General features: G+C 37.1%; 1 protein-coding gene across 1 annotated transcript; it reads left to right on the top strand.

Annotated features, from left to right (window-relative positions):
- LOC138349145 (uncharacterized) lies at window positions 1-6,765 on the top strand. The gene is made up of 2 exons (XM_069299211.1): window positions 1-1,563; window positions 6,467-6,765. The coding sequence occupies exon 1, from the start codon at window positions 141-143 to the stop codon at window positions 1,395-1,397; it is 1,257 nt and encodes a 418-aa protein (XP_069155312.1). The 5' UTR covers window positions 1-140; the 3' UTR covers window positions 1,398-1,563; window positions 6,467-6,765.
- Window positions 6,766-17,291: the final 10,526 nt, after the last annotated feature.

Genomic DNA, 17,291 nt, shown 5'->3' with positions numbered 1-17,291 from the left:
GCCTTTACTTTTCCTTGAGAGGCTATAAGACTTTAGGAAAAATTTCACTCTTTCATTCTTTCTTTCGTGCTACTACTTGAGTCCAATTGGTATCTAGGCGATACGAATTGGTATCTGACCATCTTCACTCTCTTTCGCAGATGGTTAGAACTAGAGCAACGACTACGCCAACACCAACATCGGCCAGACAAGAAACAACTGAGCCAGCCACTGGGGCTGTGGCTCGAGGAAGAACAGCGGCAAGGGGCCGTGGAAGAGGTCGTGGGAGGACGTCCTCTAGAGGGAGAGGACAAGCACCTAGCCCATCTGATACTAGGGCAGTGACTCCTCCACCGACCGAGGAAGTAATAAGAGAAGGGGAGGATGGGGAAACTGAACAAGTGCAAAATGAGGAAATGCCACCCCAACCTACCTCAGAGATGATCAATCAGGTTCTGGCTTATCTTAGCGGGTTATCTGATCAAGGTCAGGCACCTCCAGTGTTTTCTGCGCCAACACCTCCGGTTTCAGAAGTACAACATGCGGCTACTATGGCTCCCCGCATGGATGTTCCATTGGACATAGGCACATTTCCACGTCTGACTACTGGGCCTATAATGACAAATGATCAACATGAACTTTTCAGTAAGTTCTTGAAATTGAAACCTCCGGTCTTCAAGGGTACTGAATCGGAGGATGCCTATGATTTTCTGGTTGACTGTCACGAGTTACTACACAAGATGGGTATAGTAGAACGGTTTGGTGTGGAGTTTGTGACTTATCAGTTTCAAGGGAACGCCAAAATGTGGTGGCGGTCACATATCGAGTGTCAACCAATAGAGGCACCACCTATGACTTGGGCCTCATTCTCTAGTTTGTTTATGGAGAAGTATATCCCCCGGACTTTGAGGGATAGGAAAAGGGATGAGTTCTTGAGCATAGAGCAAGGTAGGATGTCGGTTAATGCTTATGAGGCTAAGTTTCGTGCACTATCCAGATATGCCACTCAACTCTGTTTCAGTCCTCAAGAGCGGATTCGCCGGTTTGTGAAGGGGTTGAGGTCAGAATTGCGGATTTCGGCCTTACAGATAGCGGCAACGGCAAAATCCTTCCAAGAGGTGGTAGACTTTGTGATAGAAGTGGAAGGAGTGAAGCCAGACGACTTCACCACAACATCGACATCAAAAAGGCTTCGAAAGGGAGGTGAGTTTAATGGTTCTTACACTAGAGGACAAGGTTCGGGAAGTTACTCAGTCCGACCAATTCAGTCTTCACTACAGACTGTAGTTGGGGGACCACCTCAGACCGGTCAACACTTCTCCGAGGGGCATATGATCGACTCCAAAGAATGTTATGGATGTGGGGAGATTGGACATATTAGGAGAAATGTCCCAGACCAAGTTACAGACCCCCAATAACTAGAGGTAGAGGTGGTCATGGTAGAGGCCGTTTTTCTGGAGGGCGTGGTGGTCGAGGTAATAGTGGTCACCAAAATGGCAGAGGTAATGGGCAAACTGGGGCCACTACATCACAACATGGTAGGGGCAACGGACAGAGCGGAGGCATCTGATGCTGTCATCACAGGTAATCTTCTGGTTTGTGATTGCATGGCTTCTGTATTGTTTGATCCTGGATCCACGTTTTCTTATGTATCTTCCTCATTTGCTAATGGTCTAAATTTACATTGTGAATTACTTGATATGCCTATTCGTGTCTCTACTCCGGTGGGTGAGTCTGTGGTAGTTGAAAAGGTATATAGGTCTTGTTTGGTAAACTTTGTGGGGAGCAACACTTATGTATATTTGGTTATCTTAGAAATGGATGATTTTGACGTAATTCTGGATATGACTTGGCTTTCTCCGCAATTTGCAATCTTGGATTGTAATGCTAAAACGGTGACGTTAGCCAAGCCTGGGACAGACCCGTTAGTGTGGGAGGGTGACTACACTTCCAATCCGGTCCGCATCGTCTCCTTTCTTCGTGCTAAGAAAATGATTAGTAAAGGGTGTTTAGCTTTCTTGGCACATCTCAAGGATGACACTACCCAAGTACCTTCGATTGAGTCGGTTCCAGTAGTTCGTGAGTTTCTGGATGTGTTCCCTGCAGATCTTCCTGGTATGCCACCGGATAGGGATATTGACTTCTGTATTGATCTTGAACCCGGTACTCGCCCCATTTCTATACCCCCTTATAGAATGGCTCCCGCAGAGTTAAGAGAGTTAAAAGCACAACTTCAAGAGTTATTGAACAAAGGCTTCATTAGACCAAGTGCATCTCCTTGGGGTGCTCCGGTTTTGTTTGTAAAGAAGAAGGATGGGAGTTTTCGGATGTGCATAGACTACAGACAACTGAATAAAGTAACTATTAAGAACAAGTACCCTCTTCCCCGCATTGATGATTTGTTCGATCAGTTACAAGGTGCTTGTGTCTTCTCTAAGATTGACTTGAGATCCGGTTATCATCAATTGAAAATACGGGCAACAGATGTGCCAAAGACTACTTTTCGAACGAGGTATGGGCATTACGAATTTATAGTGATGTCCTTTGGTCTTACGAATGCCCCTGCTGCGTTCATGAGCTTGATGAACGGGATTTTTAAGCCATATTTGGACCTCTTCGTGATCGTATTTATTGATGATATATTGGTATACTCAAAGAGCAAGAAGGAACATGAAGAGCATTTGAGAATGGTATTGGAAATGTTGAGGGAGAAAAAGCTTTATGCCAAGTTCTCTAAGTGTGAGTTTTGGCTAGATGCGGTGTCCTTCTTGGGGCACGTGGTTTCTAAGGACGGAGTGATGGTGGATCCTTCTAAGATTGAGACAGTGAAGAATTGGGTAAGACCCACTAATGTGTCAGAAATAAGGAGCTTTGTTGGGTTAGCTAGCTACTACCGTCGATTTGTCAAGGGATTCTCTTCTATTGCTTCCCAATTGACGAACTTGACTAAGCAGAATGTTCCATTTGTATGGTCGGATGAGTGTGAGGAAAACTTTCAGAAGCTCAAGACTTTGTTGACTACCGCACCTATCCTTACCTTACCAGTAGAGGGTAAGAACTTCATTGTTTATTGTGATGCATCCTATTCGGGTTTGGGTGCAGTACTAATGCAAGAGAAGAGTGTGATTGCTTATGCTTCGAGGCAATTAAAAGTGCATGAACGTAACTATCCAACCCACGATTTGGAGTTGGCTGCGGTAGTATTTGCATTAAAGCAATGGAGACACTATTTATATGGGGTTAAGTGTGAGGTCTACACGGATCATCGTAGCCTTCAGTATGTCTTTACTCAGAAAGATTTGAACTTGAGACAGAGAAGATGGATGGAACTACTGAAGGACTACGACATCACCATTTTGTATCATCCGGGGAAGGCGAATGTTGTGGCGGATGCTTTAAGTAGAAAAATGGGAAGCATGGGAAGTCTAGCTCACTTGCAAGCCTCTAGACGCCCATTAGCTAGAGAGGTTCAGACTCTAGCTAACGACTTGATGAGATTAGAAGTAAATGAGAAGGGAGGATTGTTGGCTTCTGTGGAGTCAAGATCTTCTTTTCTTGACAAAATTAAGGGAAAACAGTTTGATGATGAGAAACTAAGAAGAATTCAAGATAAAGTATTGCGAGGGGAGGCTAAGGAAGCACAAATCGATGAGGAAGGTGTTTTGAGAATCAAGGGAAGGGTATGCGTACCCCGCGTCGATGAGTTGATCAACACTATTCTGACAGAGGCTCATAGTTCAAGGTATTCTATACATCCGGGTGCAACCAAGATGTATCGTGACCTAAAACAACACTTTTGGTGGAGTAGAATGAAGCGTGATATTGTTGACTTTATTGCTAAGTGTCCAAACTGTCAACAAGTAAAGTATGAACACCAAAGGCCCGGAGGAACACTTCAGAGAATGCCCATTCCAGAATGGAAGTGGGAAAGAATTGCAATGGATTTTGTGGTTGGTCTTCCGAAGACAATGGGTAAGTATGACTCTATTTGGGTGATTGTTGATAGGTTGACTAAATCTGCTCATTTCATTCCGGTCAAAGTGACGTATAATGCAGAAAAGTTAGCCAAACTTTACATCTCGGAAGTGGTGCGATTGCATGGGGTTCCACTATCCATCATATCAGATAGAGGTACGCAGTTTACTTCTAAGTTTTGGAAAACATTGCATGCGGAATTGGGTACTAGGTTGGACCTTAGTACTGCGTTCCATCCTCAGACCGATGGCCAGTCTGAAAGGACGATTCAAGTGTTGGAGGATATGCTTCGTGCGTGTGTGATAGAGTTTGGTGGTCACTGGGATAGCTTCCTACCCTTAGCGGAGTTTTCATATAACAATAGCTATCACTCAAGTATTGATATGGCCCCATTTGAAGCATTGTATGGGAGGAGATGTAGGTCTCCCATTGGTTGGTTTGATTCGTTCGAGGTTAGACCTTGGGGTACTGACCTTTTGAGGGATTCGATGGAAAAAGTGAAGTCTATTCAAGAAAAGCTTCTAGCGGCGCAAAGTAGGCAAAAAGAGTATGCAGATCGAAAGGTTAGAGACTTAGAGTTCATGGAAGGTGAACAAGTCTTGTTGAAAGTTTAGCCCATGAAAGGGGTGATGCGGTTTGGAAAAAGGGGTAAACTAAGTCCAAGGTACATTGGACTATTTGAAGTACTCAAGCGAGTAGGGGAAGTGGCTTATGAGTTAGCCTTGCCCCCAGGGCTGTCCGGAGTACATCCGGTATTCCACGTGTCGATGTTGAAAAGATATCATGGGGATGGAAATTACATTATCCGTTGGGATTCAGTTTTGCTTGATGAGAACTTGTCTTATGAGGAGGAGCCTGTTGCTATTTTAGATAGAGAAGTTCGCAAGTTGAGGTCAAGAGAGATTGCGTCCATCAAGGTACAATGGAAGAATCGACCGGTTGAAGAAGCCACTTGGGAGAAGGAGGCGGATATGCAAGAAAAATACCCCCACCTGTTTACAGATTCAGGTACTCCTTTTTGCCCTTGTTTTCCTTCTTTTGATCGTTCGGGGACGAACGATGGGTAAATTGGTATCTAATGTAACGACCCGTGGGTCGTTTTGAGCAACAGACTTCAATTCTGGAAAAACTGGCAGAAGCGACGGACCCCACGACGGATCATCATGGGCACGACGGACCGTTGAGGGGGTCTCGTCCCAAAATACTTAGAAAATCTGAAATTGGGTACGGAGGATCAACTCTCTGAACTTTGTGACGGAATGACAGGACGGACCGTCACAGGTGTGACGGACCGTCACAGACCCTTGGAGGAAATTTGGGTCTCTGAACTCTGCGACGACCTGCAGGACGGACCGTCGCAGGCACGACGGCCCGTCACAGGTTACGCAAATCCCAGGCAGAGTCGGATTTCTGGTGGAGTTTTAAGGGACGTTTTTGGACTATTCTTTCCTTAATTATAGACTTCGTGGGTTTATGTTAATAACTCATATTCTTGAGGGTTAAAAGAGGTAACCCTAAGCTAATTAGTGGGGTATTATTGCCACCTTTTATTCTTAGTTATATACTAATTAGGGTAAAAGAAAGAGGGGGGAATAAGAAAAATAGAAAGAACAAAGAGAGACAGAGAAAGAGAGAGAGAAACGATCGAGAAGAAGAGGAAAAATGCCAAGCTTTGAGGATTAACTTGCTTGATTTCAATTCTTCGGTGGAGGTAGGTTATGGTTTTCATGCTTTCATAGTAAACTCTTAATAGAGAATGATATGTATTGGTAGTATTGTAAACCCTACTATATGCTTAATTGTATGTTTGCATGAATATGATGATGTGATTGTGATAAGTTAAGTATGATGAAAATATTGAATCCCAAATCTTGAAAAGAAACTTGAACATACATTATTAATAATGATGCCTTGGTATGGAGAAGGCTTGATGATTTACAGAATGATATTAGTGGATCGGAGTGTCACGTGCCGACACATGTAGGGGATCGGGTGTCACGAACCAACACGTAGAATTAGGGGATCGGGTGTCACGAATCGACACGTAGAATTAGGGGATCGGGTGTCACGAATCGACACGTAGAATTAGGGGATCGGGTGTCACGAATCGACACGTAGAATTAGGGGATCGGGTGTCACGAACCGACACGTAGAATTAGGGGATCGGGTGTCACGAATCGACACGTAGATTTAGGGGATCGGAGTGTCACGTACCGACACGAGAGAAATAAAGATAATGAATCTTGAAAGATGTTAATATACTCAATCTAACGAACATGATTCCGAAATGAGTATGGTATTGGGGCTTGAGTCCTCACGTATGAACTTGATGGTACTTATTGATGATTATAGTACTTGTTGTTGTTGCATGTTGAGTTTTATAGTTGATTTATGATAATACTTGATATATACTGTTCCGTATTTCGAGTTGGCCGATGATATCTACTCAGTACCCGTGTTTTGTACTGACCCCTACTTTTATGTTGTCTTCTTGTTTAATTGTGGAGTGCAGCAAACGTGCCATCGTCTTCAACTCAACAGTAATTCAAGGCAGTCTTACTACACCGGATCTTCAGGGTGAGCTAACGCTTCTAGCTTGGACTGGATCTCCTCTGTCATGTCTTGATGCCTTGAACCTCCGGCACGGACTAGCTTCTTATGTATTATTAGCTTTTAGAATACTCTTAGTTTAGTCATTTGATTGTAGATGTTCTTGTGGTGATGACTTCCAGATTTTGGGGAATAATAGATGTTGAATTTCAGAAGTTAATGAATTGGTCTTTATTTAATGAGTTTAAGTCTTTCGCATTACTTTCTGTTGATATTATATTGAAATGTTAAGGTTAGATTGGTTGGTTCGCTCACATAGGAGGGTAAGTGTGGGTGCCAGTCGCAACCCGGTTTGGGTCGTGACATTCAAACATCTCAAATTGATATGATTTAGTATACTCATGCTAAAGTTACAAAGATATTAAGTATCAAATACACAATTTTGATACCAAAATTACTCTAACTTTTTTAAGTTGCTATTAAATTTCTACAAAGTTATTATGCAAATGAAACACAATTGCGTCCTCAAATATAAAAATTGTATGTATATGATATATATTATTGGTAAAATATACAACATCCGATACTCTATTATTAGTAGATACAAAATTTGAAAGAAGATATTATGTATATGATGTATCATTGCTTCAAATGATACTTTTTTAGATGTCGTCTCTTTTAAGTTTGACGCATCATAACTATTGATATTTTTATTCTATCTCATACAAAATTTAGAAACAAATAAGTATCAGATACACAACAATGTATATCAAACTAACTTTATCAAATATTAAGAATAAAAAATGTAACCAGAATTGAAAACATAATATTTTTCATTTATTGCATTATAAAATAGTAACCAAAAAGTACTTCATAAAGTATCAAAATTGAGAATTATTAGAGTGAAGCATAAAAGTTCTTCTAAAAAACAAGCATCAAGAATCTTTCCGGAAGAAAGTACATGTTTGCTTCCCTTTTTTTCACTTTCAACACAAACAATTGCACCTGTTGTTGCATCAAAATTTTGTATATCTTCATCACTTTTATCCGATGTGTCAATGCATAGCGGATACATACTGAATCCTACCTCATGTTTCTTCATTTCTATGTATAATTTCACCCCCATATCATTCTGAATACATAGTGGAGACAAATTCCCTTCAACAAAGTATCTGATCTCGATTTTTTTTTTCAATTTATCAATATTCAATTTAGCTACAATTGCTGAAATAAGATTTACGAACGAATTATTATCTCCAACTCTGTATCGCTCGTACTTAACATCACTTTTCCAAGATCCATAATGCATTAACAAGATGAAAATATTCATTTAGAATCTTCACAAAATTGCATTTCAAAATTGTTTGGATCAAACTTTTATTATTTTTTCAAAGAACGGGAAGAAGGTTTCACAATTTAAAATTTAAAAATTATAGTTTAGTTAGATGTTTATGACTGATTGGTTGAAGAAAGAAACGTACGTGTGATATGTGGGAATAAATTATAATTTGTGTTTTAATCCCTTATTAATGCTTAAACTGATAAGAAAAACTTAATAATTTAAGTATCAGACCATTATTTATTAAAGTATCTGCCTACAATATAATGTTTTCGAAAAAAACTAAAAAAAAGGGAGATTTTTGATAATTAAATGAAAGAGTAGGGATAGGAAGTAATTTCTTTTTTATAATATGTGATTTGCCTAATTTATACTTAATTTAATAGCATAAATTAACCAAAAATTACAATTAAAAAAAGTTAGAAAAATGTCAAAAAAATGAGAAAAATGAGTTTTATTGATATTGCCACTGTCTTAAAATGCATAGGAAAGACCAATAACTATTTTTTACTAAATACCTATCATGACACAATCCACTGGTTCGTGCGGGCACCTATTCAAACACCTAGATAGGAGAACCCGCAACCCAAACCAATTATAAAATGTAGAAAAATAAACAAATCTATGAAATTACCATAAATTCATTTAAAACTCCAAAGTTCTTCACAAGGAAACATACTAACAACCACAAAACTAGTCTAAATAGTTGTAAGAGCTTTAAGAGTACAACTTATAAAAGAAATAAGACACATTTCCCACCATAAGAAAGGATAATGAAAGTTGTTGGTGAACATCATCTTTTTCACCTATGAAACATCATTGAACCTATAACTAAACTATGCTAAATGGCATAATAAAAGTAGCATCACTACAAACAACACGTACTTGTAAGCATCATCAATCGAATCAAACCCGCCGCATATATAAAGTCAACATTTAGAAGGAAACATGCAATATGAAAGTTACACCACCCAAGTATCTATCCACATGCTTTCATCATCTAAAGTATAATATTCATAAACTATTACACTTCGATCCTAGCCTTCTACCTTATTCATATGTCAACTCTACCATTAAACATTTGACCCTCTAACCACTCTAAGCATCTCAAGCCTACCCTTTTTGTACCCCTAAGAATTTTCAAGCCTACCTATTATGTCATCCAAAGTCTTCCCTGTATCGACCTGATTTTCGTCGTTTGAGAAAATCCAATAGGGAAAGAATTGGGGCAAGAAAACTTTTCAATAGCAACTTAAGATTTTCTAGTCTAGTCCAGATTTGGAGCAAATCGCAATCAGTGAGGTTTTGGGAAATCTGAAAAAAAAAAAAAGATCTATTAATGAATTTGATTATATGAGTGGATAGATAAGGCGTTAAAGAACCTATACGACTTTACAAAATTGAATTCGAACGAGTAGAATTTCCAAAATTGATCTTGGTGCGAACAATATTTTCTGAGTGTGGTTGAAGGTGTCTTATGAAATATGATCTTGGAATTATCAATTTTGCTCACTAATTTCGTGCAAGCCGCTAGGGCAAGGCAACTATAGAGGGGTGAATGCAGCCATGTCGGGGCATATACGATTTAAAGTCGTAAATAAATCCAAAAATGTTTTAAGTTGTACTTTTCAACTTTGAGAGCTAAGAAACAAACCTAAGAGTTTTCTTAACAGTTTACACCATTCTTGAGGCCAAAGGTAAGGTTTTCACTCTCCGAATCCATTTTTTGATCCGTAGAACCTATTTTCTTAGGTTAATATTGAGAGAGAAATGTTTTGATATGAAATTTATGGTGGAAAAATCATAACCTGCGTGTGAGGGATCAAGGGTTTGGTCGAGGGTTATTGGGTTTGTTATAATCCGGATAATTAGACCATTGATTGTTGATTCTTGCAAATATTAATTGTTTGTATACCTAGAACAAGCGGAAAGTATCCGAAAAAGGACGATTTGAGTGCCTTAGGGGATCTAAGCTTGGATTTGAGGTAAGTGATGGTTGTGATTTCATGATTGTGTGTTATATGTTTGTTCTTGCTCCATTATGAATCATATATGTATGTTAATGTTTCATTATTAATCATATTAGTTGTAAATGAGTATGATGAATAACTATGTGCCATTAATTAATTCTTAATTGTATGATTATTGTGAAATATACATTGTGATTATGATTGTGGGGTGTGGATTGGATCCGTTTCCACTTTTCAAAATAACTTATTGGGATTGTTTGTCACGTTCTGGCATAATTAATTAGGATCGGTTGCCACGTTCCAGTATAAATATGGGATCGTTTACCAAGTTTTGCCATAAATATTGGATTAGGTACCACGAACTGGTGCACTAACAGTTTGGGTTTGGATTATATGAGAGGACCATTGACTTGTTATATATTGACTTATTGACATGAACATGAACATGAACATGACCCATGAATTATGACTTCTCATAGAGTTCAACTTAGTGGGAGTGGGGGTATGAGACTTCATTCATGCATTGCGCAAGTGGACTTTAAGAGTGGTTGTGGTGTGGTTCTCTTATTAAAGCATGTTAAATTGTATGTTAATGGTAAATGATAATTGATATTGTATATGATCGATGTATGCCTGTTTATGATGTTGTAATGACTTATTTATATTTTTCACTTAGTGGGATAGACGTATAATCCTACTAGTACGCAGTGGCTGTGTAGCAATACCGCACTCGCTCTTATTTTTGTCGAGTATAAGGCATTTATAATATCAGTGATCTCCTGTCACGACCCAACCCACTGGGCCGTGCAGGCATCCACATTAACACCTAAGTAGGAGAACGCTTATATCTAAATAGTTAACATGCGAAAAATATAAAGAAAATAGAGATAATTACAAAAACATAACTTTTATGAATAAACTTTTTGTAAGCACTTTTAGTTAAAACTTATAAAGTAATTTAGGTTTTCAAAAGAATTTAAGCTAGTAAAAATAAATTTAAAAATAAAAGGGTTCGAAGTTCAATGTACGTTCCGAGAAGGTGTTAGACTCTCGAAATGTCTGCTAACTTGCGGTTGACCGATGATTTGATTAATATGACTTATTTTAAAAATATATAAATCAAGTTGTGATTAGCAAAGCTACTTATATATATATATATTTAAAAAAAAACTCAACAAATATTATTGAAAAATAACTTCATTTGAAAAAGCGACTAAGTTGATAAAGTATCCATAAGGACTTGAATGATTCAACTAACAAAAGAGAAAATAACTATTTTGGGGACTTAGTTAAAATTCAAACCAAGCAAAAGAAAACATAAGCTGAGGAAAAAAGAAAAAATTTAGAGTTAATATGCAATTAAATAATAGAAGGAAAGAAGAATAAGATCAAAATATGGGCCCTTAAGGCCCAACCTGTCCTATGCTAAATAATGGGTAAGCTGGAAATTCAACTCATTTAGTTTCTTTTTCAATCTGTCATTGTTGCAAATGGCTTGTACTTTTGTCCCACTTTTCACTCTCAAATGAAACGATATACACCAAGGGTATATTGTCGTACATGGGTCGTATACAGGATTTAGCTCAGCCTATTTCCGGTTCTAGATTCTGTAACTTCAGTTTCTAGCCTTTATTTGCAGCTTCCAACTTGTCCTTTGACTTCTCTATAAACGGGCTAACTCAAGATGAAAATTGAGTTTTGAACCAACTCGAGATGCAAAGAGAGGAATAAGAGGGAGTCGAATGGACTCAAATCGAGGGGTTCATGCAAGAAAAATAAACAATAAATATTAGGATTCTAACCATGAAAAATTTGAAACAAATCACATGATTTCCATAAAAGCTATGTGAATTTTAACAATAATGAGATACCTCAACACACACTGATATGAATAAGTCCTAAACCATTCACATGTTAACTCTTAATAATCATTATCTAATTGAATACCAAAGGATAAGTAATGGAACTTACTTTGTCAAGCTTTAAATATACAAACTAGTACTAGAGAACCTTTAAATGGAAATCATAAGACTCAAAAATTAAACTTTACCAAAGCTAAATCTAATATATGACCTGCATTCTTCATTGTAAGAGACATAACACCAAATAAAAGCATGCCAAAGCTATACATTGAGAACTTTGTAAACACAAAGACAAAGGATTCATCCCATATTACATCTTTAAAAACATATGACGACTTCACACAAATTCATGAATGGAAAGCTAATAACTCAACAAAACAAAAAAGTTAAGTGATGACTCTATTCTTTTGGAATATTCATCTACCAGAAAGGACTGACATAAATGAGGCAAAGAATTCGGTAGAACATGATTAATCCCCTTCTTGTTCTGACCCTCTCTTGACACAAAAGAAAATTTTGATGGGGTGTCATGCTCATAAAATTGTGTTTCTCAATTATGCTCGAAGAAGCTACAATTTTCTCAAGGCTGACATGGCTAGTTGGAACTATCGCCTTTATCATGCACCATTCATCCATTGTCTATATCATATTGATAGTGTCACCTCCGTGGTTTGGAAAATGGTTACTGTTGACCTTGGGTATAAAAGTCCTGACCACTTTCTGGTCGATCAAGTCATGGATCTTGTGCTTCAGGTTAATAGAGTCTTTAGTATCATGTCCAAAAAAATTAGAATGATATGCGCACCTATGATCCGATCTATAAAATGTTAAACTACTTTCAATCGGTTTGGGTCCAAGTGGATGATAAGGCCTACCGCAGACAATTTCTCAAAACAACTTCGTCCGATTTTCAATGAGAGGAGTAAACTTTCGAGCAGATTTCTTCTCAAGACATGGACAAGGGGGATCATAATGTTCTTGCTGAGGGAGAAGCATTTGACAATCATGTCAGGGGTTTTGATAGAGAGGTTGAGACTTTGATTCAATCATATTAATGGTGAATCCTCTACGATTCCACAGTGAATCACCATTTTCATTGGAAGTACCAACTTGAATGGTGAAAATTCTTTGATCAATCAAGTATTGAATTTTATGCTTCAAGTTGATGTAATTCTCAATGGTATATCCAGCACCCTCTGAATGGTAAGCACAATAAAGATTATTCTTGTAAAGTCTTGAATTGACATTAACATTTTTAGGATCAATTGTTCGTATCAAACCAGCCACTTTCAATCTCTAAAATATTTGGGTTCAAATTTCAACCAAAAGAGTAAAGACTCGAGAGGTTTCTTCAAAAACTCCTGACAAGAAAGATTGTAATTATTCCGTAAAGATGGAGGTACTTGGCGATAACTAAGAAGATTTTGGCGAGTAGGTGCTGGTGTTTGGAAATTTTTGTATTGTGAAACTGGTAACTATGAGGGGTATTTGGGTAATCTGATAATGTAGCTTGGTAACTTGATTGAGCATTTGGGTAATTTGACAATGGACCTTGGTAATTTGGATGATTTTGTTGGATGGAGTAAGGGTTTTCTGGAGCTAAAGGGTAAGCTTTCTACAAAAAAGTGATGCAAGAATGTATTTTTTCATCTAAGCAACATTGAGACTGACATGCCTATTTTACTTGTGGCTTGATTCAAATAAGATAGAGGAAAAATCTTCCCTTTTCCTCCTTAATGGTCCTAAGGATTCGTCTTGGATAGTCATTCAGATGATTTCTCCGGTCTTTAGACCATCATCAATAGTTTCACCAACCTTGACTATCTCACTAAACTTTCCTCCTAGAATGAGCAACATCCTATTGCAGTACTCCAGCTCTTGAATGTGTATGAAGACTTCAATAATCTCTCTCTCAGTCATGGGAGGACTAAACCTTGCGGCCTCTTTTCTCCAATGGTAAGCATACTCTCGATAGTTTTCAGTAGAATTCTGTTTGATTCTCTCCAAAGAGTATCGATCGGGAATGAATTCTACATTTTAACCAAACCTTTCGATAAAGTCTTTAGCCAAAGAGTTCCAACTTGGCCACTGATTGATTTCTTTAGAAATAAATAATTCTAAAGCTTCTCCTTTCAGACTTCGACTAAAAAGCCGCATTAACAAAGCTTCATCTTACCCTACTCCAATAAGTTTATCACAATAAGCCCTCAAATGAGTCAAAGAATTTTCAACTCCACTAAAAGTATCAACTTTGGTACTTTAGAACCTTCTGGAAGCTCCAAATGTGGATGGCGACACAAATCTTCATAATTCAACCCCATAATGTCTGGGGTGTATTGGTAGTCCTTCATTGCATTCATAACTTCCTTTCATGATGCTTTGCTCAATACTTCCTTTTATGACCCTCCATTCCTTTTCCTTCTTCTCATAATGTTCGAGTTCAAAATGTGTAGTAGAGGAAGGATATGATTCTGGCGATATTAGAAGATGCAATGTGGTTGTTTAGAGGTATGGGTTGAGTTGCAGGTGGGTTTTGAAAAATTTGAGTATGGATTTGATGGACTACATGAAAATTCTGGAAAATGTTTGCATTTGGATTTTGAGGAATTGGTAACTTGTGGTATGAAGAGCTAGCATGATGCAGGTTAGGGGTGGTTAAGTCGATGATGTGAGGTTTTGAAATCATAGCGGTGGCTACAGATGTTGAATTCGAAGTAGGAAAATGGAGTGAAAGACTTTTGTTATCGGGAGTAGGAGTATTGGCAATGATAGCCAAATTCGTCAATCTCAGGTCTTATCCATTTCATCCCTCATTTCAACAATCTATTGGAATAATTGTGCAATGAACTTGTTTTGTTCAGCAGCGATCGAATCATTCACTGTGATTTCAGTCAAATCAGTATTCTCGATAGTTTCAACCATTTTCTCTTTGCCTTTTGACAAATATTGGTCAGAGAAGGAGTCTTTGGGGTTTTTGGACCTTGTCAAGTATGGATGTTCAACCATTTTCTCAACAAATATTAGTTTTGAATACCTGACAAAGAAAAACAACTCAAAGACAAATGTGTTCGTCTAGGTTAATGATAAATAATACAAAATATCACACATAGTACTATAAACACATAAGAGTTGGTTCATTTGAAGATAAACAAGCCCACATATATAGAAAAATGACTAAATAGAGAGGAATTTATCTATTTGATTTTAAGCCTAGTTAATGGAAATGTCGACTTGAGTCAAGACAAAGTGGATTAGATATTTCATTGTCGTACTTCTGATTTTTTATTGAGATGTAACTCTAATTTCTTTGCAAGAATTGGAAAAGATAGTTTTTCTCAAAAATGGAGATCGAGCCTTGAAAGACAGCCTACGTATTTCACAAGGGAAAATTCAGGTCCTACGTAGTTCGACCAAACTTGAATCTCTTTTGATTTGAGACGGCAAATTTTTTTCTAATATGAGTAAGATTTGAAAAATTGAAGTTTGAATTCTTGTTTGGAAACTAAAGACTGGAAGAGCATTTGGACGGACTTTTAATAGTGACTCAATATATGTGCTTAAAGGTAACTAGAAAAATAATCTTTTTCAAGAATAATAAGGCTAGAATATCTCCAAATAAAGCAACATAATCATACAAATAGTTATAACGCATAAATAAATATTGCACTTTCTAAACAAATATGTGACCCCTCTGCGCAAAAGTAGACTTAACAATTTGAGGGGTGTGTACGTCATTTGAAATATTCTCTTCGTTCTTGATTTTTCTTGTTTCATCTTTGGATGTCTAAGCTTTTGTTTGCAATGATAACTTGCTCCTTCTTCATTAGAATAAAGCTATAATCTAAATCTCTAAACCAAGAGACAATATTTTGTGAAAAGATGTATACATCCTACAAATTTAATCACATAAAAACATGATTGTTATGTTGACCGATGGGCCAAATAGACACAATGTGGTCTTGTAATAGGCCCAAACGCCTTGGCTGTTAGGTCACATGCTCTAAATTGGAGCAGCGGACTGAGACCACAACTTGAGGCGAGCTGTATTACCATCAAGTCAAGTTCCGACCAGCTTTAGTGTGCCGAAAACGAAGGGGAAAAACTCCTAAATCTAGACTCTGAATTATTGTAATATACCTTTACCTAGTTTCATATGTATTACTCCTTTTTTATGTATATCTGAACATTCACCTCTATATCTTGTCTATATCTTTTCCTCTTTTTTCTTTCTCTCGTGAACTAAAATTTTTTGTAGAATTTCTTTACCAATAAATGCCAACTTCTACCAATGAAGAAGAAAAAGAAGTTTATATAAAGGAATTTAAGGTTGAATTGGGGGGAAAATGGGAGGGATTTTTTATGGAATTCCAAATTTGAAATTTGAATTCCCTTGAGGGTAAGGCTCAGCCAGCTAGAAATAGTACAAAATTCAACAAATTGCAATGGATCGTTGAGGAGTAGCGTTCGATAACGACGCTAGAACGAGATAGGCGATGAGATCACTCTATTTGGCACTGCTCATGTACAAATTGTCGAGGGAGTGAGAAATACAAAAGAAAATAGTATTGGGAACGTGATTTGCTCTCATGTCGTGTGTTTGACGTGTTCTCCGTGAATTTTGATGTTGTGTGATTGTGAAATGTTGTCATTGACGTTTGGAAGTTGTTGCTAACGTTGAACTGGGTTTCTTTGCTTATGAAGGAATTGGGTCGAATCATTAAGAGATTGGGTCAGCTAAGTGGATTTTCTGGAGTAATGAAGTGGGCTGGGAATATTGAATTAAGAATGGGCTGCTGAAAATATTGGGTTGGCTAGGTTGGTTGAAAGGGGATTAAAACTTAGCCAATTTGAGTTAGTTAAGATAGATTCGCTAGTAATTAAATAAGACAAATTGATATTAATTAATTAAAGATCTCCTTAATATTAACGAAATCAAATAATTAACTTAATTGTAGACTAATTAATTTAAAACTATGAATAATTTAAACTAAACTAACTTAACAAAATACATACTAAAATTAATATATTTTTGAGATGATTTTCGAAATGTTTATAAATTATACTAATTATGTACAAAATTATAAAAAACCTACATATTACTTAAAAAATTATATAGAAAAGACAAAATTACTTTAGAAATAACTTCAAAGATATTTTAAATTTTATAAAATTAATTATTGCAGATCATTTGAAATTGAAGAAACTCGATGATTAATATACATTGTGGAGGTCTAATATTGGGTGTCAACACTAGTTTTTTAGTAAAGAGTCTTTGAGATAGTTTTTCAGTAAAGACCCTTTGAGCTAGTTTGTCAGTAAAGATCCTTTGAGCTGATTTTCAGATAAAGAGTAAATGTTTCACAATTAAGCAAGAGAAGAAACTGAGATCTACAAGATAACCTTTGAATTAAGTTTTTGAGTCATTATGTTAAATCACATAAAGAAGTTATGTTTTTAAACATAAAGAGCTAGTATATTTTGGGAGTAGTATTGAGCATCGATATGGGGGAGAGTTCAGAAAACTCTTAGCTGCCATAAACCATGTAGCCACCATGGGTAGAAAAGAGTCATACTTTTTAGATGATACTATAGTGCTTTTTAGCATAGAATAGTGTA

The sequence above is a fragment of the Solanum lycopersicum genome, chromosome 6 (assembly GCF_036512215.1).
Source record: "Solanum lycopersicum chromosome 6, SLM_r2.1".
NCBI lineage: Eukaryota > Viridiplantae > Streptophyta > Magnoliopsida > Solanales > Solanaceae > Solanum > Solanum lycopersicum.
This window is presented reverse-complemented; position numbering and strand designations above follow the sequence as displayed.

What these genes read in the sequence shown, in the direction of transcription:
- LOC138349145 (XM_069299211.1), top strand. Translation starts at nt 141, where the DNA reads ATGGTTAGAACTAGAGCAACGACTACGCCAACACCAACATCGGCCAGA.